The sequence below is a fragment of the Topomyia yanbarensis genome, chromosome 3 (genome assembly GCF_030247195.1).
Source record: "Topomyia yanbarensis strain Yona2022 chromosome 3, ASM3024719v1, whole genome shotgun sequence".
Lineage (NCBI taxonomy): Eukaryota > Metazoa > Arthropoda > Insecta > Diptera > Culicidae > Topomyia > Topomyia yanbarensis.
This window is the reverse complement of record NC_080672.1, coordinates 146130312-146156284: the sequence shown is the minus strand read 5'-3', so window position 1 is coordinate 146156284 and position 25973 is coordinate 146130312. Positions and strand designations below refer to the sequence as shown.

The 25973-nt window shown below is 35.3% G+C and overlaps 2 protein-coding genes across 2 annotated transcripts in view; one reads left to right on the top strand and one right to left on the bottom strand.

Annotated features, from left to right (window-relative positions):
• LOC131694027 (protein patched) overlaps window positions 1-2418 on the bottom strand; it is a 108947-nt gene extending 106529 nt beyond the window's left edge. Inside the window, exon 1 of the mRNA XM_058982367.1 lies at window positions 1208-2418. Coding sequence (XP_058838350.1) covers window positions 1208-1345 — 138 coding nt within the window. The 5' untranslated portion in view covers window positions 1346-2418. The remainder of the gene's footprint in view (window positions 1-1207) is intronic.
• An 18950-nt stretch (window positions 2419-21368) lies between these two features.
• LOC131687270 (uncharacterized) lies at window positions 21369-23114 on the top strand. Its single transcript, XM_058971344.1, has 8 exons — window positions 21369-21584; window positions 21643-21788; window positions 21852-22140; window positions 22198-22359; window positions 22416-22533; window positions 22593-22711; window positions 22768-22888; window positions 23110-23114. Exons 1-8 carry the CDS (start codon window positions 21369-21371, stop codon window positions 23112-23114), a joined length of 1176 nt encoding a protein of 391 aa, XP_058827327.1.
• The last annotated feature ends 2859 nt before the right edge of the window (window positions 23115-25973 follow it).

Genomic DNA, 25973 nt, shown 5'->3' with positions numbered 1-25973 from the left:
AACGGCCCTTAGTATACAATGTATTCGGTTTACCAGTCATGAAAATATGAGGAATTTTAAGTTATAGCTAATTAGACGAGTTCATTAACGATAAAATTCTGAGTGGCATCCGTGACGATTGTTTTTAGTATACCATGATAATGTAAAAATTCAGCTTATCGAGCTTAAACAAAAAAGTCGATTTCAAAGCGACGAATATTTCTTGCGAAAATAAGAAAATTATTCCACAAAAGACGTTTATATATGAGTCCTTGAATCACAAAGATCATAGTTTTACTGTAAATCTTCAGAGGAATTGTTATGGAACTAAAGTTTAATTTCGAAGTTCGTTTTCGTAAAACCGAAGTTTTTCTGTTACTTTTCTACTATTTTAGATTTAACAAAAAGCTTGTCGAAATAGTAAGTATAATACCATAAATGTATCTTTAAAAACCGTCACATTCAAAATCTCTGCAGTGAGATTTTAACCGCTAATAGCTCCCGTTGTACAAAGCTTACGGACTCATTTTTGTACTATTTAATCGAATATAAATACACCAGCCTTATGTCAAATTTTAAATCGTGTGTAATTAGCAGAAACATAATTTGACGTGAACTCCGAGTAATACCAAACCCAATAAAAAAGAAAGATTATCTTCATATTTTTTAAAATGTTCTACTTATAAAAACGTATTCTATATAAGTCTTTTTTCGGCAGTTTTACAACCCAGTTTATACTTTCTTTCAAATTAGTCCTTGTATTCTCTTGTGCAAAATAATCGATGCGCATTTTTTTTTATTTTAATATATGATTTCTCGATCTGCTGAAGTTTATTATAAAATTTGATATGGAGACAGGGCTGATTAATGATTCATATTTTCTTATGGAAACAGTTCAAACTATTTGTTTATCATTTCAAAAGAGTGAGGTTCTAGCATTATTAGGGAAGTAAGCTGTTACTAATACATTTCATAGCTTCATAGAAAATGAAACAAAAAACCGAGTTCAAAGCGAGAGATTTCAAATATTACAGATTAAATTGTTTTAAAAAAAATATTTGAAGTGTATTTTTGTTAAACATGTTTCTTGTTTTTGTTGCCTCAATATCAAAATACAAAACAAGGACAGTCTGTCTATTTAGAACGTGCAGCTATACCTTGATCAATTCCTGCAAGCGTGCTCCAATTTGTTCCAAAGCTTTTTCGAAGGTGGAATCAATTTACTTACCTTTTCGATTTGATCCAGCGCGATAGATGCATCGAACCAGCTAGTCCTAATGTAGAGGTCGGAGAAGACTTTTTCGTCCACGGTATCCCCGTGGGTGTCAGGTACTCGCGGTAGGCTATCCATCGTGGGCACTACCATGTTTTTCTTCGCTCGCACTTATTTTGCTGTTTAAACTTTCGGCCCTGCACCCTGAGGTGACATATGAAATTCGATGTCACTAGTACAATATTTACGTTTAATGATTTTTTCGATTCTTTTGTTGCACTACATTCGAACGATCGGATTCTTCATTTTCTGAAGGATGCTTGTCACTTTTGATTTTTTTTCCTTCTATTTACCTCAACTTTCCTTCTCACATCTATCATATACAGGCTATGCTATGAGCGGCTTGTACTGATCATCACCTCGTTCTAACAACGCCAGCATATAGACCAGTAGACAAAACATGAAAATAAAATCGAACTGATACTCCCACAGTGTGGTGTTGACACTATTTCTAGTTTTGAGGCTTTTCTTTCGTCATTTCGAAACTTGCACTCTTCCACTGCTAGCTTCTTTCCGCCCTTCGGTACGTTTCATTTCACACTCTGTATGATGGGTTTGTTTTTCTTCACAAAAACACTGATCAGCATATGTGAAGCTAGCGCGACTATCGAGTCATCGCATCCTTCCAGGAATAACTGTGGAACTGGGCTGATTTTTGGTCCAAAATCACCAGTCCAGAAAAAAGGGACCTATACACTATTGAAGCACTGTCGAAATTACTGATCATGACATCTTATTTTCCCTTTTGCTTGCGCACTCTAACCCCGCATGTGATAAGAAAAAACGTTCAAGTTGGCCGAAAATCTCACTTGATACTATGAATCCAAAACACGGGTTGTGTTCCCATGCAGATTTTAATAAACTTGCACCACAACTGTTGAATAGTTATTATTAATAAATTCGACTAAAAATAATCGGAAAAACTTTTATGTTAAACTCACTCGATCACCAGTTGATCTTGGTCGAATTCAATCAGAGTAAACGAATCTCACGAAAGTTGCTAACAATTCGCACGACAAAAAGAGCTTTAGCCTGCAGCAGTGGTCGGTTCGGTGTTCTACACTAGAGTACGAGCTGCTCTCTCCACTTGGGTGGTATTTCTTCTGCTGGTGGCAGTCTCGAGGATCGCACTCGATTTTGCGTCTGCACTTCGCGATTGTTTTCGATCAAATAAAGTCGGCCATCTTAGTCTTGTACTGTGTACGTATACCACTCTGTTCGCCCTGGAGCGAGCTGTTGGGAGAACGAGTGATCCTCTCGCAAGGGGAGAGAACTAGCATATACACATACCAGCACGACCGCCGAGTTAAGCATCGATGTTGGTGCGGTAGGTGGTTTCTATGCTAATGTTGGTGGGCCGCGAACAGCTTGAAACAAATTTCCAAACCCATGCATTTGGGAAGAGAGCATGCGCGAAGCACTACACGGAGAACTTGCATTACCTAGCAGTAGGTAATCTGAAATCTATGCATCCTACTTCCTCCAACGAAAAACGAAAGAGAGATAATTCAATTTTCCCCAAAAATTATGAGATATTCCCCAAAGCTGACTAAACACCATCGCATTAATTTTGGTTCAAAAATCATTCTTTCTCCCTTGTTTTCTTACAGCGAAATAAGGGCAGCAGATTAAAATTACTTACTGCTAGGTAATGGAATTTAAGTGTGTAGCGAGCTAAGCAGTTCGAAATGTAAGCTATGCGGGAATAGGTATGTGAGGCAAATGAGCAGGCGGCAGATGTAAGTTATCATACATATGCGAAGGATGTTGATTGGTCAAACGGTAAGAGAGGATGGTGGGTGTTCGGTATACGACGACGGCGAAATTCGGTAAAACATCAGAAACAGAGAGAGAATGAACCGGAGGGACTTTTATGTTGCATTTTTTGCTTGCTCGGCTGCTTTAGTCTCTCGGACGGATCGCCAACGAAACTGCTGACTTGTAATTGGGATGAAAACAACAGGCAGTGTTGCCGAAGTCAATATGCATATCTAATTCTTTGTAATGTTGAAAATATTTATAAATTAATAATTGTAGATTGTGCTAATAGTTACAGTGCTCGGTTGAAGCCAAAGACCTTCATCCAACTTGTTGAAATTGGCAAAGATATCTACGCCTGCTCTGGCCAATTCGTTACCGTAATGTTCGGGTACCAGAACAAGGTTGGTAGTATTGTTAATGCTAAGTTTTACATTTCTTATAAAATAAATTTATAGAATGCGCTCAAACTTTCTAGACTTTTCCCGAGGCCCAGAGAGCCGCGTCTTATATGCCAATCGACTCAGCTCGACGATTTGGGATACTATCTGTATATGGTCAAGGCTTCTGTCTGTCACGTTACATTTTTACGCATATTTCATAAGATAAGTCAGCAAAAACGATAAAAGCAGATTCTCTCCCAACTGCACATTATTAAGGTCACTAAACCGCACATTTTTTCTACAGAAAGTTATTTTCTATCATGAACTATTTTCGTGCTATTGTCATTTTAATACGTCTGTCAACAATTTTCGCAGTCAGTTTGGAGGTTGCCCAACTAAATTGAAAAAGTCTGTTCCGTTGGCCTCCAAATTTGTCTGAGCACAGTTTTAAGATGAAGCTTGGAAAACAAGGAAGAGTTCGAAATATAGTTTTCTTGAAGAAAAGCTTTGTTTTCGATTTTATGGAGTATTCTCAATGATCTGTTGCGTTACAGTTCTATATTTTTATTACAGCAAGCATATCGAGACAGTCGTGCACAAATCATCCTTGATCTGGGAACTGAGTATTAACGGGAAATTTCATGTTTATTTAGAAAAACATATTGGTTTTGATGAACAAACGTGAATAACTTATGAAAAGGTCGTAATTTCACGAAGTTATAAAAAATCTAAAATAACTCAAAAACATCTGCATTTTGAAGCACAATTTTTCATGAGAATTTTGAATTGAAAAAATTTTTGTGAAGAAAAAAATTAAAATAAAAAATTTAAATTTAAAAATTAAATGAATTTTTGAAATATGTTAAAACTTTTTATGTATTGTTATTTTCTCCCCAATGCAATTATATTTTAAACATTTTCTATTTGCATTTAAATTTTAAACGTGTTATGTTTTCAAAATATTTCGGAAATTTTTTTCTTAAGAGCATTTTGCTTCGAAATTATATTTAGTATTAGTACTGCATAAGAAAATTATATTTTTGACTGGCAAATACTAAGAAATTTAGAAGCATACTTGAAGTTAAAAATAACTTCCTAATAATGTAATTACAGTTCCTTCAGTTTTTAGGTTTTCTTTCACAAAAAAATCATTGTTTTTTGTAATTGTATTTTTTAACATTTTTTTGTTTTCTTATTGAAAAATTTCACTAAAAAATATTCACAAGGAAGAAGTGATTCCCTAGAACTCGCTATCATATAGTTTTGCTGCACCAATGACAATTTTCGAACAATATATTTTGAAAGTAGTGCATTCAGATCTGATACGCACTTTTAAAATATTACTCTTGAAGAAAAATTGTTTGTTTAAAAATGCAAAATACTTAGTCTCCCATAAAGACGAAACGTAAAAGGTTTCATCAGAATCGAAGATGGTCACCATTTTTGAAGTAATTGAATCAAACTAGATGGAATTGCTTCACAGCAGAAAACATCTGTCACGTTACGTAAGATCAATTGTGTTTTCTCAAATATGAATAAAACTTTAAGGTTTATACAATACAAAAATATAAGTTAGACATTGTATGCATGCTTTTAGTGTGGTCCACAAAACTTTTTCGAATTTTTGATCTGTCACGTTACAAGTTCTATGGTTTCCATTACTTCACAATTGAAAATAAGCATTTATCCATATTCATTTCAATTTTCAAGCAATATCATCAAATTTAAATTAGACTACGATGGAAAAATGTGGTTCCATGCAAAAAGTTAAAAATATGGATTGTACTTACTTTTTTATCTCCTTACGGTGTTTTAGTCATTTTCAGATCATGCAAGTAGCATCAACAAACTTTTATAAATGACAAGCATGGAATTTTTTTCTGGGCTCACCATTCATATTTTTAACGTTAGAGGTTATATACATACGGAAAACATACAGTGTGACGCAAAATTTGATAAAAAAAAATTCACCTGTGGTTGCCATTTTCGGAGCCTTGACCATATGTATGTAATGTACAAACTCTCATTCGTGTTTCTTAGCAATGGCTGAACCGATCTTATCCAAACCAAATTTTAAATGAAAGGCCTATCACCCAGACAGAAAACCATTAATTTGTTTTTGATTCTGATGGTTAGTTTCCAAAATATGAATGCTTGAATAGCGTTTTTTGCCGTTTTTTTTAATTAGCTGCCGAAATTGATGACATAGCTATAACTTTATATTAGACAGCTTAGACGAACAAGCTATAGATTGTGGAAATGGGAGTATTCTAATCGGATTTAAATTAAAAATTCATCGATGCTGGCTGATTTAATTCAATATTACAAAAATAGTATAGGAAATCCGAAAACATTGATAAGCTGTTGTATTAAACATCATGACGACTATTGAAAAATTTTGGGAATGGGATCCTGATCTGTAACTGATCTATTGGTCTTGATCTGACAGTTGTCTAATCACATCAATATCAAATTCTGTATGAAAACATTATAATAGAATTTATATATTATATATTATATTTATATTCATTACAGAGTTCTGAAATCTATCATAATCTCCAAATTTCCTATAATATTGAGCTCACTTTTGAAGGGATGTACTGTAATATGGATTAGGGTTTTTTATTAGGAAGCGAAGCTGGAATCGATTTAATGTCTATGAAACATAGAACTGCTCAGCGAAAAATTCCAGAGCTTTCAGCATTTGCTGAACATGTTTTTATTATGGGAATGCGCAGAGTTGAGCCGAAAACATGATGTGATTAATAACGAGGAAAACACTTTCCGAAAGTAGAGGGGATTTTTTGAAAGAATGGCGTTTTCCGTTCGACTCTTGCAGGTTCTGATCGATTTTTGTTTGCATTTGACATTAGTTGTATTATCAATTATATAAATAGGTAAAATAAATATTCGATAACAGTAATTTGAGGTCCAGATCACATCATTTTGAAACCGCCAATTGCGGAGGTTTAGAATCTTCGATGAATTTTACAAACGTTAAACAGTACATCATTTGATTAAATAATTTTGGCGTTATTCCCTTCAAAAAGCATATATGGGGAATTTACTCTTCAAACAAATTTAGTTCGAGAGCTAATGTCTTCAGCAAAATTTTCGGATGTACTATTATATACCACTTTGTTGAAGATATGAACGCTCTATGTGTTCAGGGTATCAACATATTTTAGGCTAGTTGTATTTACCGTTAAAATAAACTATTATGATGAACCTCTTCTGCTGTTTACAAACAAAAAAATTTACATGTCACCCAAAGTTAGAGTTTGTGAAGCTCACATTAGAAAGCTATTTTAGAAAAAAAAAAATGGATTTAAGAACATTTCGTAAATATCATTCGCTAAAGACACTCTGTTTCTATTTTTTGGAAAATTAATTCGCAATGATTTGAAAACTTCAAAGATGACGGTTTCGGAATTATGCCATTTGGACAGTAAGTTTGATTTTCACCAAACCTGGACCAAGCCGAATTCCTGTACTACACTCGTCCACAAGAAACTTCTTCGAATACTGCCTATCAATTATAATACATTGATGACCCAATTTGATCAGCCCCCGATTTAGTCTGCCCCCGATTTTGTCGGCTTAATATGAAAATATGGTTGATGAGCTGTAGCAGACGAACAAAGCTGAATTCGACTAAATCTTTTCTAGAGCATGTTTTCCTTGTCTAAAATATGCAAACATGCCAAAATAAAAAAAAAATATTTTTTTTTTAATTTTACGTCAGAATACCCCTTTAAGAGAAATTTAATATTTATATTAAATATTCAGAAATTGACATCAGACTACATCAAGGGGAGGGAAGAATATTTTAACACCTAGTTTATTATAAAGAAAGAAAAAAATATGTTCCGATTTACTCAATGTTCCCATTTCATTAGCCTAAAATACACCATGGGACTGACAAAAACGGGTCCTTACTGTATTTATTATACACTGCATCCCCCATTAATTAGTACATCCCATTTTTTGAGGATATCTTTTTCAATTGTATCGAATTACACCAATTATTTGTCGACTTTAACCAAAATTTGATAAACCAATTCCCATTCGAGCGATGGTTTATGTTAAAAGGGTATTCTAAAATAATTGGTATACTTATGAGTTTATATATTGCAGATAGAGAAAACACAGAAATGTTCAGCTTTTTTTTCTACACAATATTACAAAAGCTTAATAAACAACTTTCCCTAACAATATTGTGAAAATTATTAAGCATTTGAAATTTTTTAAAAGCTTTATTTTTTAATAAACGGAGTAGTGAACGTCGCTCCACAACGCAGTTTATTTTTCATGGCTTGCGGTGAGTACAATCTCTTGAATTGCTGAACTGAAAATTATGGAATAGAAGTTAATTTTTAGTATTCTTTTTAGATTAAACCAGCCGAAATCAAACGGCTCTAAATGAGTTTCCTAAGACGCTAGATTTTCAGAGCAGCATACACCCAGTGCATTAACTTTATAGACGGGAGGTTATTGAAAATCTTCATGAAGAAGAAAATTGCAGTTATTATGATGATTTTCTCTAACGGGTTTTTTTATGTGTTCTGTGGCATTAGGATTAGCGATAATAGTGCAAATCAAAGATACTAGTGGGAATTCATTTTTAGAAAAGTCGATATCGAAGAAAAGTTTGAACACGCATACACTTCAGAGGTAGCGTAATATCAAGAGCTGCAATTTCAGTTCCTAGCTCTCAGTCTCGTTGGATATTTGAGTAAATGCAATTAAGAGTATGAGCTTTAAAATAATTAAAAAAATCGATTTTTTTTGGCTCAGCACAACATTAATAACCCCTTTAGGAAAATTCAGTTTTCCTTACAAAATGCATTGATTCCAGAATTTGGATATGTTATAAGCAGAGTATTAGTAATAATTCGTTTGTATATCTACTTTATGAGCCATTTTCCGCTTTTCCGTTGATTTGATTTAGACTTTTAGATTTCTAGCACTGATGTTGTCGTATACTGATTTGAGCGATTCTCTGAGTCCTGGCATTATCCCATATAGTATGTGTTATCAAAAACATCGCGAAGCATCATGTTTTAAATATTCTCAAGCTATATAATATCCGAAAAGAGTGATAATAAGAGTTATGTAACGTGCTCCGTGCTCACTATTGTTCGTGAATAAAAAGAAATGATTCGCTATTTTACTAAATGTTTGTGTATAGCACGAATATTCCGTCAGTCGCGCGATTTCATTTCATTCATCAAACAAAATGTTCATATATTTTTTCATACGATCTGTTGGAATCGATGCCTGACAACATCGATTTTTTTTATGTGGAAATGATCGATATGGCACAATTAATTATATTTCAAAGTGCTCACCAATATTGAGTACTCGAATGATTGCGATATTTTTTGTTCGTAACATTTACGGAAAATGTTTACGAATGCATATACATGAACAGCTCGAGGGGCAAGCACTAGCAGGTTTGAGTGCGTCGTATTGAAAATACCAAACATATTTTGAATATAATTAAAGTAAATAATGAAAGTATTTAAAAATACTTCTGTTGTACTTAATAAGGTACTTAATGTAATTAACGTCGATGTGTGAGTACTTCAAGTATTTAAAGTACATATTGACGGTAATTAAAATATTTTGCGTATTAGTACGAAGTTGCTGTACTTAAAATATTTTCTGTAATTAAAGTACAATGAATTTGATGCGTACTTTTTAAATATTTGCGGTATTTAGTGTACTTTATGGTACTTAATTGTACTTAAAGTAACTAATTAAGTACTACTTTTAGAACTGCGTCGTTTTGAAGATTTAGTGTTTTGTTTGCCCCTCGGAACAGCTACCGAAATTTGTTATTCCACCGTTTACTACCTTTGCGGTAATATGAGTTTAATACCGCAATGCGCAATTGCGTGATCTGTTAACGAAACGACAATAGAATCTTACCCAAAAGTAATAGAAACATACCCGTCGGATTATGGATGTATCATAAAATTCATCCGGTCGAAAGATAATTTGTGATAATGTGGAAGAAATCTTAAAACAGGGAATATATGACTAATGTTTATTTCTATATAAAGTTCTTATATTTAAACGATTTATTTTATTTATTATGAACGAGAAATTGTAAAAGCAGCCGACACCTTTTGTGAAAAGGCAGAACGCAAAACACTTCAAAGTCAATGGAATGTTGCATCAAATAATTAAAAAAAGATACACGCAAGAAGTCTAAGGATAAGGAGGTCATATATTACATATTTTCGTTTTCTCAATTTTCATGTTAAAACTAGTGGGTGTTAAATAGGGCTAACTAAGTAGCAAAATATCAAAAGTGAGATGATGTTTAAATTGTACCAATTATATCTTCAGCCACAATGTAAAATAGACTTTTACAGTGAAAAGGGGGAGGGGGGGGGGGGGTGGTTAAGTATCTTAACATTAAAAAAATCAATTTTTCTCCATACATTTTTTTCTCGAAAACAGTAAAATTTAATGTGAATGCACTGTATCAGTTTTTTGCTGAACAGTGAAATTTATTGTTACATGAAATTTTATTGTAAATCTACTGTGAGAACTTGGCATCGAACAATGTTGAAACAGTAATAACTATAATATTTATTGTTTTATGATTGTTTGTAGGGTAAATGCTAATGTAAAATTCTATCTGGGATGGTAAACGGCTCGGCTCTCCGGGTCTCAACGCCCTGCATAACTTTTCTATATGATAAAGGTAACTTTCGATCTCGTCCAACCGATAAACTGATTTCTATGGCATAGGTTCTTATGATCATATTTTAATTGTATCGAAAAGTATGATCAATTTGAATTGTAGTTTTAACCGTAGGGGAATTATGGTTAAAACCGACACCTTAAGCTTAACACTTTTTCTGAGTTGCCACAAAACCAATAAAATTATAATTTTTATGCACAATTCTTTTTCAGAAAATTCTTAACAAGACTTATTTTTTTCAGCGCTTCAAAAAATTAAATTCATCAAAAATTATTGGTTGTAAAACTTGGAAAACAAAGTGACTTTTTGTAGGCACTGCGGGTAAAACCGACACCCTATAGGGGTAAGATCGACACCCCCTTTAATTTATTTTCTCTCCACTTTATTAAAATCTTTATCTTTATTAAAAATGAGATATATGCGTGATTAATAAAGTGTGAGTATGTATGATGCAAATATGTGCTTTTTATTGCTTCATCATGTAGTGAGGGGAAGAAAGTTCGAAAGTGTAGTACTATAAATAAGAGTATTTTATGCTATAGGATTATTTATTGATATGAGTTTTTCCAAATAATCCTTGCGCACATCATTGCAACCTTCAGTGTCATTTTATTTCATAAGAGAAGATTTGCAAGCGTTCTACGTTCTGCTAATTGGATTTATTCACTTATAGGTGACACACACACACTTCTTAGTAAAACTATCTTTTTCAGATTTGATTTTTCGGACTCCGATCATCAACGATCTATTGGGGTATACATAATATGATTGCTCATTGTGATAAAGTTCATCTATGACAAACCAAGAGAACACTAGAAATTCGGTTTGATGAGCTTTTTGCAGAAATAGCAAAAGCTTCGATAGAATCAGATATGCAAAAAAAAATGATTTTAAAGAGACTTACAAGAAATAAACACAATAAAAGTATTTCTGTGTATTTCTGCTAATACTATAGTGTTCTAATAGGCTAATTGAAGTGTCACAAAGATCCCCAGTATTTGAAATGAATCGCAAGTATACACAACCATCTTAACAGCGTGTCGGTTTACCCTAACCATAGGGTGTCGGTTTTACCCCAACAGCGCACATTATTTTATGAAAGCAATTAAAAATATTGAATTTCGCAAACTCGTCTTCAATGCACCTAGTTGATCATAGGAAAGGCCGATAATAATAAAAATTTGATTTCAAGGAAAAGTTGTGGGGTGTCGGTTTTACCCACAATTCCCCTACTTTCAACGAGAAATGCAACAAATTAGTACCAGACTTTAATTTGTAACGTAGAATAGCAAGATTACCCGCAATAATTCTTTCATTTCTGCTACTTTGAGATGGAAAGTTACACAACGAAAGTTGCATAGACTATTATTAAAATAACTGCCAACACTGATTATCCAGATTTGAAACCCAATGCTTTGCACTACACCAACACCCAAATGATCCTCACATATTGCTGAGAGCTACTGAAGCATAGATCTGCATGGGTTATTATACCAGAAGCAATCTCCTTTCTTCAATCCATCCTCGGCTACCATCGATGTAACGATCTTGCGTCGATCGCACTCAAACTTGCAGCATATAGCTTCGGAAAGCTTCGCACCAAACATTGCTAACGGATGTCGCACGTTTTGATTGTGTGAGTGGATGGCTCAATTTACCTCATTTTCCCTTCAGCGCCCCCGTTGGAAAACCAAACGACGTCGACGTCGTCGATGTTTACGTCTTACCCAAGCCACCATGTGTGCGGTTTGGATTGAACTGTAAGCTACACACAGCAAAGCAATCGCTACGTCTTCGTCTTCTTTGCCGTCATGTCGTCGTTTCAGAGAGCGAGCGAAAGAAGACAACAACTGCTGGGGAGTAAAAAACAACTCACGGGCACATTTCTACGTTATGGGACCACCCGCATGCTTCCGCTGAGATCGCCTCGTTGCTGCTGATGATTACGAATGATGACGACTACGACGTTGACGACGGCAATGATGCTCGCCGTACAGCCGCAACTTCTCCCCTCCAGCAGCGAGCGCTCTGGCCATCGTCGTTGGGATTGGCATTGCCTCTGTATACCAAAGATACACGTACAACACAGAAGTCGAACTTGAGTGTGGCGACGCTTGGCTGTTTTTCGTCCCCACTGACACTTTTCTCCTCCTTTTGGGTGGCTCTTTTATCTCCGGCATTTCGTTGCTGGTGGCGGACAATCTTTTGTTTCTTTTCCTGTTGTTCGCAAAAAAAAAATGAATATCTTCCAATGACTTTTAAATAATGTGATCGAATATAAATGGGAATTATGACGTATTGTTTCGGAGTGCGTTATTTAATATTGTTCAAAACTTGGTTGTATGCAAATTCATGACAGAGTTTGGATTTTAATCGGATTATAATTTAATATCGTATAATTTGTGACAATATGTGGTATTAATAATTAATGATTCACTGATGAATAATGCTATAGACAATGAACATGATTTCAGTGATTTCTTACCACATCTTTCAGTGAAATAAGACCATTTGGGATTTGACGAATGACAAATGGACATAAATAGAATAAATAGACATAAATAGAAATAAAAAAAACAAATTGGGTGCTATGGAAAATGTCCATTCTCTATAGCGAACCCTACACGAGACAGGAATATTGTCAATAAATATATTGACAAGACTGCTTCAACCCATCAATCCCATTTAAATTCTACAGAATAAATATTTTCAAGATGACCTTACACCATCAAAATATTGATCAATAAATGATTTATTGTCAATATTTCTGCTCGTGTAGGGTCCGCTTATGTTTCAATAAAAGATCGTGTAATAATTGAGTTTAATCCAAATCCGCGAAATTAAATCTGTATAATCCTTCCAGTAAGTCGATTATTGTCAAAAGGTAAATTTACAGAAAAAAGGGTGCATTTTTGCATTTAAAAAGCACGCATAAATAAGGTCAGCATAAGCTCAAATTTTACATATTACATAGGAATTTTTTTCGAAGCAAGAATTTTAAGTTTAAGTTTAATTGGCACGGCTCAATGTATTAGCTTGACTAAACTATAGTTTTTTATGTATTTACATTATGTAAAAAATTGATGATCTTGTTTGTTTCTTGTTTTTACGTGTTGCAAGTGTATATCTATTTGCTCTGGGTGTATTTCTTCGTTGGTTCTTAGGTACTAAACAAAATCGCTGTTTAGTTGTTGGTAGGCTGGTAGTTTGGCTGGTTTTGAGGCACAAAACGGATTATATATTGGTTGGCACTATGATTGAGTTCAGCAGTTGGTGATCGGTGTATGTATATCGGTAAATGTACCGCCTTGTTACAGAACTGATACGTAAGGATCACTTCTGGCTGTTACCTTGTCATCGATCTGGACTAGCTGTAGAGTTGCATAACGAATCAGTAGATAATTATGCTTGGGAGTAGCGAAAAATCTTTCAATGTGCAACTCTTGGTAATCGTAAAGTGTTTATTGATCGATACCGGCGCCAGCCAGACACGAACGTAGATCGCGGTAGGAAAGGAAATGACTGTTAGTCCGATACTTGCTTTTGCTAGAGGCCGTATATACTACAGCGTACTCCACAAATATCACGGGAGGAGGATATTTGTTAGTAAGTATATGGGTGCGATTCTTCTTCATGTTCTAGTTATTTTCCAGCAGCCTATTTCCGCTACGAAGCCAAAGATCGACACATTTTCACCAAACAAACATAGCACTATGTGGTAACTAGGCCAGAAAGCTGGCCAAAATTATTTTCCGCTGTTCTAGATATTATTTTGCATTGATATTTTCTGTAACCTTTTAATCATTTTAGGTAATCCAAGCAAATATGATTTGTGCATAATGCACATAAAGCTAAGTAACCATAAAGGAACCGTCCAAAGTAATTGCTGACACTTCCACACTCGGCAACAACAAAAGGTATCCCGCGCTTTCACTGGGGTAAAGCCTGGTTTCCAGCAAAAAGACGAGTATACCCAAAACTGGACGGCAACCTCATTGCTACCAATGCAGTGTAGAAATTGGAATGTTAAAAACTAGGGGTAGATAATGTCCGACGTATAACCGCGATGTTGACGTAGGACTGTTCGTTGATGTACCATATTATTAAAATTCTACTAGTATGTAATTTTACTAAACAATTTGTTTACCGAGTTCTCGGAATGAAATATATATATATATATATATATATATATATATATATATATATATATATATATATATATATATATATATATATATATATATATATATATATATATATATATATATATATATATATATATATATATATATATATATATATATATATATATATATATATATATATATATATATATATATATATATATATAACATCTGTCAATAAGCGTATACAGTTTTCGGTAAATTTCTGTCGATAAAAGTTAAGGAATGGTGACTAGCTCAGTAATTCGAAACCTAAATTGGGCAAATGATCAGCAAAAGTATGTTTAGTAAGGATGTTTTAACTTAATGAAGAAAAATTGTACACAAAATAATTGTCCTAAGTCGAAACCCCGGTAATGTCCTACTCTTAGGTTTCTGGAAAATCACAACAAATTTACTTTTTTGTATGGATGTACAATAGTAAAGGTGAACTATGACCAACTAATCAGAAGTAAGAAAATACTTATAACAATTTGGAATAGAAAAGTGACCCTTAAGAAAAATTGCTCATACCCTTTCTAAATGTTTAACAGCTGAAGTTTCTGAGTTGGTTTTCATCGTCAATTATTGCTGCTATACTGAACAGGATAAATAGATTTTGGGGATATCTGTTAGAAAATATTCTTAACAATTGTGTAACATATTTCGTAGAGGATACGATTACCATAAATTGCGATAAAAAGATTTTGTAAAAGCAACCATTAGCTGTGATTTGATAAGTGGTCTACTTGTTAGTACGATGAACTACATCTGAGACAGGTAAAACCAATTGTCTATAGGAAAACATTCCCAGTTTGCGTTTCATCGTCGTAGAAGCCACAAGTATTTTTGCGCTGGAGACCCGCTGCGGTAGTACCTAGAAGGAATGCTCCCCGCTAGCAGTATCCAAAGAAAACTGTTCTTAAAATTGCAGCTTATGGGAGCGATATAAATCGGTTCAACCATCTCCGAGAAAATAGTGAGTTTAAATAACACACACTTACACACACATGCCACACACAGACATATTGCGATCTCCACCCTCCGCACAGTGTTTCCAATTAGGAAAAAAAACCTGTTTTAATCCACCTAGAGGTGCAATTGTGCCTTTCTCATTTCTCCAAACTATGATTTAATAGCTGGTTCGTACAATATAACATTATGAAAATGTCTTTCATTCTTATTACACTTGGTAAGTATATATAAGAGCACCTTTTTGCATTCATCGCGGTATCGGTTTGAATCGGAGTCTTCTATGTGATCACACTCCACAACCCATAACTCCGGAGCCGGAAGTCGGATGGAGATGGAATTAAATATCAGTTTCCGGCGACGCAACACCTTCCATTTGAGACTAAGTTGATCAAATCGGTCTAGCCATTTTCGAGAAACCAATATAACCGTTATTCTGAATTTGGATGCTTCCGGATCCGTCGATGGCGGCCAGTGTGGCCAAAGAGGGTGATCCAAGGAGAGGGGAGTGATGAAGGAGGGAGGTGTAAGGGCAAGGCACGGGGGGAGGGGCGGCGACGCAATACTCAACTGCATATTTTGCCTTCCATTTGAGACTTGGTTTGAGAAAATCGGTTCAGTCATCACCGAAGAACCGATGTGACTTTAATTGTGGAATATGCCCGGAATTCCGGACTTCCGGAATCGTCGATGGTGGACAATATATTCAAAGAATGTTTGATTGGCAATCAGTGATCTAGATCTGCGATTAGAAGTAATTTGGTGACCATTTCAATAGTTTTTAGAATCTGAGGTATTACGATTGTACCGATTTATATGGGAAATTCCAGTGTATCCTTACTAACACCCCTGTAACTCCGGAAGCAAGAGTCAGAACCGAATGAAATACAGCAGCATTCAGCAATGGTATTACTGTATCTTTCATTTGAAACCAAGTTTGTGAAAATCGGTAGAGAATTCGTTGGGGAATGGGTGTGATATTAGCTTAGGAACTTGGCGGGTTCCCCGAGGGCGTCATGATCCGTCATAGGCGGCCAATGTGGTCAAAACTGCTTTGATTGATCATTAGTGATCCAGACCCGCAAACTAGAGTAATGTTATATCAATTTTAATATGCACACTTAACCAGCCAAAAGTCGTTCGGTAATTTTTTTTGAGGTGCTGAACAGTAAAACAATATTTTTACGGAGATTTCAGCAATCAGATTAAAAAAATACAGAACAATTTGTAATTCTTAACGACTGTCGGTAATTTCCCCAAGCAATTGCTGAATTCCGCTTTGGTTTTAACTGAATTTGTCAAAATCTTTTTTTTTTTTTCAGTAGAAGAATACTGCTCAGTAAAATTGAACTGACTGTTCAGCAAAGCGATTTTAAATTACTGTACTCCGTAAACTTTTACAAACCTATTACCGCAAATGTCAAATTTTTTCAGTCGCCATTTTAAGGAAGAACTCGCGACGCGCTTGGGGTGTTAAACAAGTTTAAGCGTATTTTTGAGTGTTTTTTATACCTCGAAGGTGAGAAATGGATCAAATTATTCAAACACTCACTGCAGAAGATGCGGGTGTTGAAGATTTATTTTGTAAGTACTTTTTTTCATTACAATTCTTTCACATTCTTAGATTGGAGATTCAAAAAAATGGCGGATACGAATGATTCAATAAAATGCTTTTTCTGTAGACGTTATGTTCCCGGTTACATAAACGGACTAAGCCGTCATGTATCTTGGCACATTACGAGAAAAGATTTTCGAACTGATTTTTATTTATTTGATTGTACATTTGCTCAATGCCGGATGACGTATCAAAACTTCTCCAGTTTGAAGCGCCATATAAAAAACAAACACCCTCAACGATCCATTTCCCATGACGTAGAGAATTGTCAATTACCGGATCTTAACGAACAAAGTTATGAGACACAAACCGCTGAAGAAAAGGCAGATTTCTCTTCTCTCACAACTTTGGAGGAGATCAAAAAACCGTTTCTTTAAGTATCTGCAAACTCACAGCAGATGCTAGCTTGCCGCACTGTAAAATCAGAGAAACGGTGAAAATATGTGAAAACATTGTTGGGAAGCTTTCGGAATATTATGAAAAACAAACCAGGTCATTCTTGGTTGCCAATGGGATAGACGTCAGAAGCAAAACCACCCAAATATTTTTCAACATGTTCAGAAATGTTGATCTTTTGAGTGATGTTCAAACATATTCTCGACAGAAAATTTTTCTGGAAAAACTAGCTTTAGAAGTTCCCATACCTGTACCGAAGTGTGTCGGAACACGCAACGCTATTCGCTATAAAAATAGTGCTCCAAAACTAACAACATGCTACGAGACCTTTACGTATATACCTATAATAGATACACTTAAACTAATTTTTCGTGATGCACACAACCGAAAACTTCTTCACGCAAGCGAATCTTCCGAGAAGATGGGTATGAGAGAATACAGTTCGTATGCAACTGGGAAACAATTTATGTCTAATGATTATTTCAAACAAAATCCAGATGCAATTAGACTTACGTTATACCAAGACGACGTTGAATTGGGAAACGCACTGAGCTCACGTGCAGGAAAGAACAAAATCTCAAATTTTTGTTTTAAAGTGCAAAATTTTCCTGCGAAGTGGAATAGTTCACCTAAAACAATATTCCCTCTTATGTATGTATTATCCACAATCACAAAGCAAAAGGGTTTCAACAAGATTTTGGAACCATTAGTAGCTGATCTCAAAAAGCTTGAGCATGGAGTTACTCTTTATTATGGATCAGAAAAGTTTGTTCTGCGTGCCGTGGTTACGATGTTTATTGGTGATTCTCTAGCAGTTCATGACGTGTTTGGCTTGTTAAGCCCAAGCGCCAATTTTTTTTGTCGGATATGCACAATATCACGCCCAATTTTTAAAGAAGATGTAACCAAAAAATTTCCCTTGAGAACTCTTCAATGGTATAACAAAAACTTGGAAGCAGTACAGGCCGGTGAACTAAATCCATCTGAATGCGGTTTGCGAAAAGATGGATGCTTGCTGAATACACTTGAAAATTACCATATTACAAAAAACTGGACACTAGATCCAATGCACGATTTGGCCGAAGGCGTTATTCCTGTGACACTCCAGTTGGTTCTTAGTCGATATTATAGAGACAAAGATTTCGGATTTTCCAAAGAGTTCATTAATAACAGAATAAACACGTTCAACTATGGGTACGCGGATCGTAAAAATCGTCCGATGGGTAATTTCACTAACGACATGCTAAAGTCACCGGGTGTTCATAGATTAAAACAGACCGCAGCACAGAACCTATTGCTTTTGAGATCATTTCCATTTCTATTTGGTCACATAGTGTATGAGAATTGTACGCTGATAACAATGATCGGTCATTTGATCAACATCACAAGAATTTTATTATCTCCGGTTGTGACTGAAAATATGTTGATTTGGCTCGATGAACATATTCGTCTGTACAGCGATATTTTTTGCGAGAATTTCAAAAGACGGATAAATAAACTACATCATTTGCAACATTATTCAGAATGTATAAGACAAAGTGGTAGTGCTGTACAATTCAATTGTATGCCATTTGAACAGAAAAATAAACCTGCTAAACGTCAAGCTGGCAATTGTCGAAATTTTAAGAATATTAGCAAAAGTTTAGCAGAACGACAAAGTTTCGCTATGGTTGTAGATTTGCTCGATAATCCTTTTCGGAATAAGCTTATTTTCAAACAGAATTTGAAGATCCAGCAAGAGGATACACTGAGCAATTATTATCTGGAAGAACATCAAATAATCAATTGTCTGAGCGCCGTCGAAATCAATGGGATAGAATTCCGCAAGAATCTAATAGTTGCTATAAAGTCTCATCAAAATATGCTTTTCCCGTCATTCGGAGTTATTCAGGAATTAGTCGAAGCCGATAATGAGGTCCATTGTTTGTTGAAATTATGGGTAATTGTTCCGAATCGCGGCTTTTTCGAAAAGAGGGTTAATTTATTTGGGAAATGGTTCTAAATGGTCTATTTTACAACAAGCAATGAAAAAAATTCGGGGGGAAAACTTTAAAGTAGTTTAAACTGGAAAAATAAGTTGTTCCCACTTACCTATATAACAATGGCATTGCTCATGAGAAAGTGACGTTAAGGGTGAAGGTAGTGTAATGTGGCTTTGCCGCATAGTCGAGTCCAAGGATTCGAAGCGGCGCAAAGCCGCTGAGAAACCGACGGACGAGGTGGTTTTGATCTTGCTATCGAAGGGTGCAATCAAACCTGTAATCCACTCGTTTGCCCGGTATACTCAAACATAGGGGCTATCCCTAGTTTAAGTACGACTGAGCGGCAGCGAAGTCGGACAGCATGACTAAAAGCGATGTGGCGTAGCCACATTAGGCATTAACAATGTTTTATTTAGTAACAATAGGATAGTATTCATTTACAACAATAAAATGTCAGTGCCGAATGTGGCTACGCCACATCGCTTCATTCATGTTCTGTCCGACTTCGCTGCCGCTCAGTCGGACTTAAACTAGGGATAGCCCCTATGTTTGAGTATACCGGGCAAACGAGTGGATTACAGGTTTGATTGCACCCTTCGATAGCAAGATCAAAACCACCTCGTCCGTCGGTTTCTCAGCGGCTTTGCGCCGCTTCGAATCCTTGGACTCGACTATGCGGCAAAGCCGCATCACACTACCTTCGCCCTTAACGTCACTTTTTCATAAGCAATGCCATTGTTAGTAAGGTAAGTGGGAACAACTTATTTTTCCAGTTTAAACTACTTTAAAGCTTTCCCCCCGAATTTTTTTCATTGCTTGTTATAAAGTAGGCCATTTAGAACCATTTCCAAAAGAAATTAACCCTCTTTTCGAAAAAGCCGCGATTCGGAACAATTACCAAATTATGCGATACAGTGGCATACGACGAATTCTTACAGGCCTATGAAGTTGAAGTTTTACTGACTCAACAGTTTGCTCACATCGATGAGATATTTCAGCACACGACGTTTTCATTTTGGAGCCCTTATCATAGTAAAACTAAATATATATCCCGGCGTCTATTTAATCAAGATTACTAGGTTACAACTTTACAATAACTATAGATTTGGTGAGTCTTTCCAATTTTCTTCTTAGCGGTTAATAACATAAACAAAAGTGATGTTTTGTTCTTATATTGTGAGTTATGACAGCCAGAATTCATCGGGAATCTGAGTCAGAATTCTGTCAGAATTCTTTCGAAATTAAAGCAACCGAATCGAGCACAATCGGTTTTTGATTTTGAGTCAAATGTTACCCAGTGAACGAAAAGGCGACTAGGCGGGTTTCAATGGCCGCCGGCGATTGATAGACTAATTGAAACTTTGTTCTAGGCTACCCGCCATAACTTTCCGTTTGCTACGAATATAGGGTGGGTACATTTGAGTTGGAATTCTGACAGAATTCTGAAATAAGGGCCGGATGTTTTGACTAGGAAGGCTCAAAGAGAATAGGGAAAGAGACGAATAGTGTGAAGCCAAAAATACCTTATTGAGCAGACCAATCGTGCAATGTAAATAAACATTACTCATGCCTGAGTTGGAGGAGATAAGTATTGTAAATCTATCAAAAAAGAAATTTGAATTTTCGTCAGAATTTAGTGCAATCGTGATTGTAAGGTGCATTCTAGAGTCTATGTATGAGTAAAAACAAGCTTTAGAATTATTTCATCTCTTTGTTTCAAAATGCACATCGTTTGATAAACAAATCCAACGATCGACGAAAGGTTTGTTTTCAAAATATAATAGGAGTCATTTAAAGTGCTGCCTTTGGAAACGGTTGCCAAATTCTAGTGTTGAAATCATCGTAAAGGGAGTGTTGCCGTTTTGACTGATTTTCACTCTGCGTCTCTTTCACTATTCTCTTTGGGAAGGCTGTGCTGACCCCGATACGGAAAAGAAAAATGAGGTGTACACATGCCTCATTTTTGAGTGTTTGGGTTTAAATGTCAAACTAACAAGAACGACATAATAAACCCTTTAATTGTTAAACTCGATTGACACGTACGTTTGCTTTCTTTTCTAGTGTCAGAGGGAATAGACGATATAAATATTTTTATGGAACTGAACGAGCAAGACTTTTTACGTTTACAAATGAAAACTAAACTGATCAAGGCAATCCAACGAATTCAGAAAAAACTAATGATCGAGCCTATTGTTGAAGAAGTGGTCGAAGAAATAAAAATTGGAGAACTAAGAGAATTAGAGAACGACAGTGATGATACAGATGAAGAGAGCGAATCAAGAGCGAAAACAAGGATGGAAACTGAAGACCAAAATAATCCCTACAGAGGAATCAAAGTTGAAAAGGTAAAAAAGTTTATTTTTGTTTCACAGTATATATTCAACGGGTTTTTTTGTTTCCCAGGTTATCAACATCGACAAAGTATTCAAGAAAACGTGTGATGGCAGGGCTGTGATGGAAACTTTAAAGAGCGCTGGGAAAGCAGATGATAGAACCCTTTCAAAAATTAATAAAGTTCTGTGTGAATTTCTAAGAGCAAATTATGGAGTGTAAGCTTTTAAAAATCAATCACCAATCATATTCAATCATCATGAAATAATATATCTTTACAGAAGACCATCGTCATTCTACAAAAACATGACGGCTTTATCTCTAGTCGAATCATATCCACAATTGCGTTCGTCTACTCCCGACATACCGCAAGCTTTATGGTTTCATGCGCATGCTCGAGGAAAAAATCGCCATACCGGAAGAATCCATTACCATTTGGAATACCTTGTGCGTAAATCGAATGACCGAATCATCCAAAGAACCAAGAATGGTCTCGAGCAGTCAGCAACAACTGAGCATAGCAAGCAACAGGATATTATTGTTGATGACGCAGTTAATATTCAAGATATGGTAAATCAATTGAATTCAAATATGGTCCAATATTATTTTCTTTCTTCATGCCCACAGACTACTGAACTAAAATTCATTTACCCTAGTCCAAATACACGAGCACGAATAATGGAATTGTGGGCTGAAACATTCACCGATCGTGATGTGTACCGTAAGAACGGTTTTTTCGATCAATATTTGCGGGAATATCCTGTGACTGCTAGCTTTGATGGAGAAATGGTTAGGTTATATTATATAAATAAACACAATGACGAATAGTTATTGTTATATTTCAGATAACACTTGATTTCCAACGCATGTTTCCGAACGCACCTGATTTTTGGACGGAATTCGATTTGATGCAAGCAAAAGTTCTGCGTGCCTATCCAGATTTGTTGAAACATATTACGAATAGTAATATTTATTTACATGCAATGAGATGTCATTAATTAATATATTCTTATTTATAACAGATGATATCAGAACACTGGGAATCATTCGCTTGAAAAACCCTAGTCGGGGAATGAAGAGAAATCGTAACACAAGCCATTCAAAAGACAATCCGTTGATGGGAATCGTGGAATGGATACAAGTATTTTTTTTAATAATAGATTTAAATAATGTAATTTTGCACAATATTTATTTTAGGCTGATGATCCAATTCCACAAACAATGGAAGACAATCCTATGCTCTACATTCGGGGAGAGTTTCCCGACGATGGCGGCATTGGCATTGTCGCTTGGAAAAGCACGGAAATAACCATCGAACGTAATTTTCGTTGTTGTTTCGAATTGCTATGTCAAACGATTATTGTTTTCAAAGCAACTTGTCGGCCCAGCGACAAACAATTTTTTCTTTTATTTTGAGTTCATTACTGCGAGTGAACAATTTTACTACAACCGGAGAAAAATTCCAGAGAAGTTTGGAGTAGATTAAACTCAAAACACATATGATTACAAGTAATAATAAATCTTTTAAAATAAATCTAGCTTAAATTCAACCAAACTTCATTTAAAACCTGAGAAAATTCCTATTTTTTTATAGCTCTTTTCCACTATAACTAACTGAATAAACAGTAAAATCGCTTATTAAATTGAGTAACTTTAACTGGACATTCGTCGTAATTCGGTTTCGAATTACTGAGCAAGTCAGTACTTTTTTGTTGTTGTCATCAGGAATTTACCGAAAAATAACTCAAAAGTTTACTGACTAAACAGTTTATTTTGACATTTAACTTATTATTGTTACTGAACAAGCCAGCATTTCATTTTTCTGTCATTAGAGATTCACCGAAAATGAATTATCGGTTTATTTTGACATTAAGTTTATTTTATTATTGTTGAGAAGTCGGCAAGGAAATTGTTTTACTGGGGTAATTACCGAACGTTTTGCTGTTCAAAACCCCAGCAAATTTTTACTGTACCCAGTAATAAAAACTAAGTGTGTGTTTTACATCATTTGAACATCATGGTGGTACCAGTTTATATGGGAATTTGCTGTGTGACCGCACTCTTCAACCCGTAACTGCGGAACCGGAAGTCGGATCAACTAAAAATTCAATAGCAGCTTATGAGAGCGTTATACCTTTCAGATGAAGCTAAGGTTGCGAAAATCGGTTCAGCCATCTCTGAGAAAATTGTGTGAGTTTAAATGACACACACATACACACACAGACATTTGCCGATCTCGACGAACTGAATCGAATGGTGTATGACACTCGGCCCTCCGGGCCTCGGTTAAAAAGTCGTTTTTACAGTGATTGCATAGCCTTTCTTTATATGAGAAAGGCAAAACGTGATCGAAATTGTTTTGACCACGAAAAAACGATATTCGAGCTATGGTGTCTTCAGCAAGGCTTGTTTATAAAACATTCCCCATCTTATTAAAGTATTAGTTTGGTGATTAATCCCCCTAAAGCTGAGAAACATATTTTTGTTTGGTCATTTATGAAAATAATAAAAAACTGATTCAGCAAAGTTATAATATCATAGGAATATAATAAGAAACAACTTTGCTGAAGAGATTATAAATCTATCTTTTGATTTTAATACACATTTGTGAAATTTTCTATGGTACACCCCTGAAAATTACTTTTTTCAAAATAACTTTTTTGGGTGATTTTTAAGAATTTCAAAATGTTCCACAATTTTGTTCGGCATAAGAAAATACACAAGTTTTGTTAAACAAGGTTATTTCTATCTCGTATATCTGTGGAGTTATAGAAGGTTTTAGTGCCAAAAAAAACAACATTTATGTATGAATAACACTTCAATCCGCATCTTTCCGCAGACAATGCCATATTAATTCGAATCTATAAAGTAAACGTCATCAAATCCAGGGATAACCATTTGTCACATGTCTGCATGCAAAAACATATATTCTAAAAACGACTATAAAATCCTTTTATAAGGCCATTCAAAAATTACATCACACATTTGAGGGTAAAAGGAAGAAGTATGAAGCATATTGTTACATGCAGGAGAGCTTGGAAGGGGGGAGGGTTTAAGTTGAAGTTAATGTTAAGCTTTTTAAAGTGATTGCGCTGTCTTTCTTTATAGGAAAAAGGCAAAAATTATCAAATGTTCATAAAAATTGGTTCTGATGTACTAGAGACAAACAAAAGCGCCATTTTCATGATTTTCTTTGAAAAGAAATATACGGTCTAAGCACATTTAAATAATTTTATTTTAAAGAACAGTGTTATTTTTGATGAATGACTAAAAATGTCAAAAGGTATTTTACAAAATCCTAAATAACTCAGTGCACAGGTAAGTTTCTTCAACAAAACTGCGCTCCTAAGTTCGGCTCAAGTATCCGAAGTGTTTGTATACTCTTAAAATTTTGTAAATACCCCGTTTTGAGGAAAAACTAATGAGAAACAACAAAACGTTAAACTTTTGCTAAGTTTTAATGGCTCTACCGAGCTCTTATAATCCAACTATTGTACAACCAAACTTCCAAATAATAATCCAACTATTATTCACCAAACTTCTCCATATGGATCCAGAAAAATAAAAGATGGGTGGGTAATGTTAGAGACATAACCGGAGTGAAGTAGAATACACTTTAGACCGGTAAATTCTGCTCTGGAATAAGCAATTTCTATGCGATTTTGTCGACTTTAGCACATTCATAGTTTATTTGGAGTATTTTTGGAATTATCAAGTTGACAATTTGCAACATTCTTTGAAAATATTGTTGAACTTTTATGAATGAAGGCACGCAAACGAACGTTTGACCGTTGTCCTACTACCAGCATCAGAGAAGTAGCAGATCAGCATTTTTCGCTACATGGCCTGTACCAAACAAACCGCTCGTAAGTCCACCGGAGGAAAGGCTCCCCGCAAGCAATTGGCAACAACCCCCTGGCAACCCTATACCATCATATGGAGTTTGACAGCGACCGACATATATGGGGCGTTATAGCTATAAAGCCCCAAACAAAGAATTATGTTCGGCACTATGCTCGATATTCAAGCATTCCACACGACGTTTTGCATCTTGTGGGATGATTTAATAATTTAATTTAATCGACATTTTGTAACTAAATACAGCTTCTAATCATTCGGTTCAAAATCAATGTTTTGCCTTTCATGGCAGTGATGCTGGCTGTACAGAGACGTCGTCCTTGACAGGGGGCTGGTTGGCAACAAAGGCCGTGTAAAAGTGCCCCAGTCACGGTTGGCGTTAAGAGCCTCATCGCTACCGAACAGAAACAGTCGCCCTGCGAAAAATTCACAGCTATCAGAAATCGAGCGGGCCTAAATTGTGACCCAAAATAAACCACAAACCAACAAGTTGTTTTCAGAACCAGCCAATTATAAAGTATTATTAATATAAATGAAATTTTCCA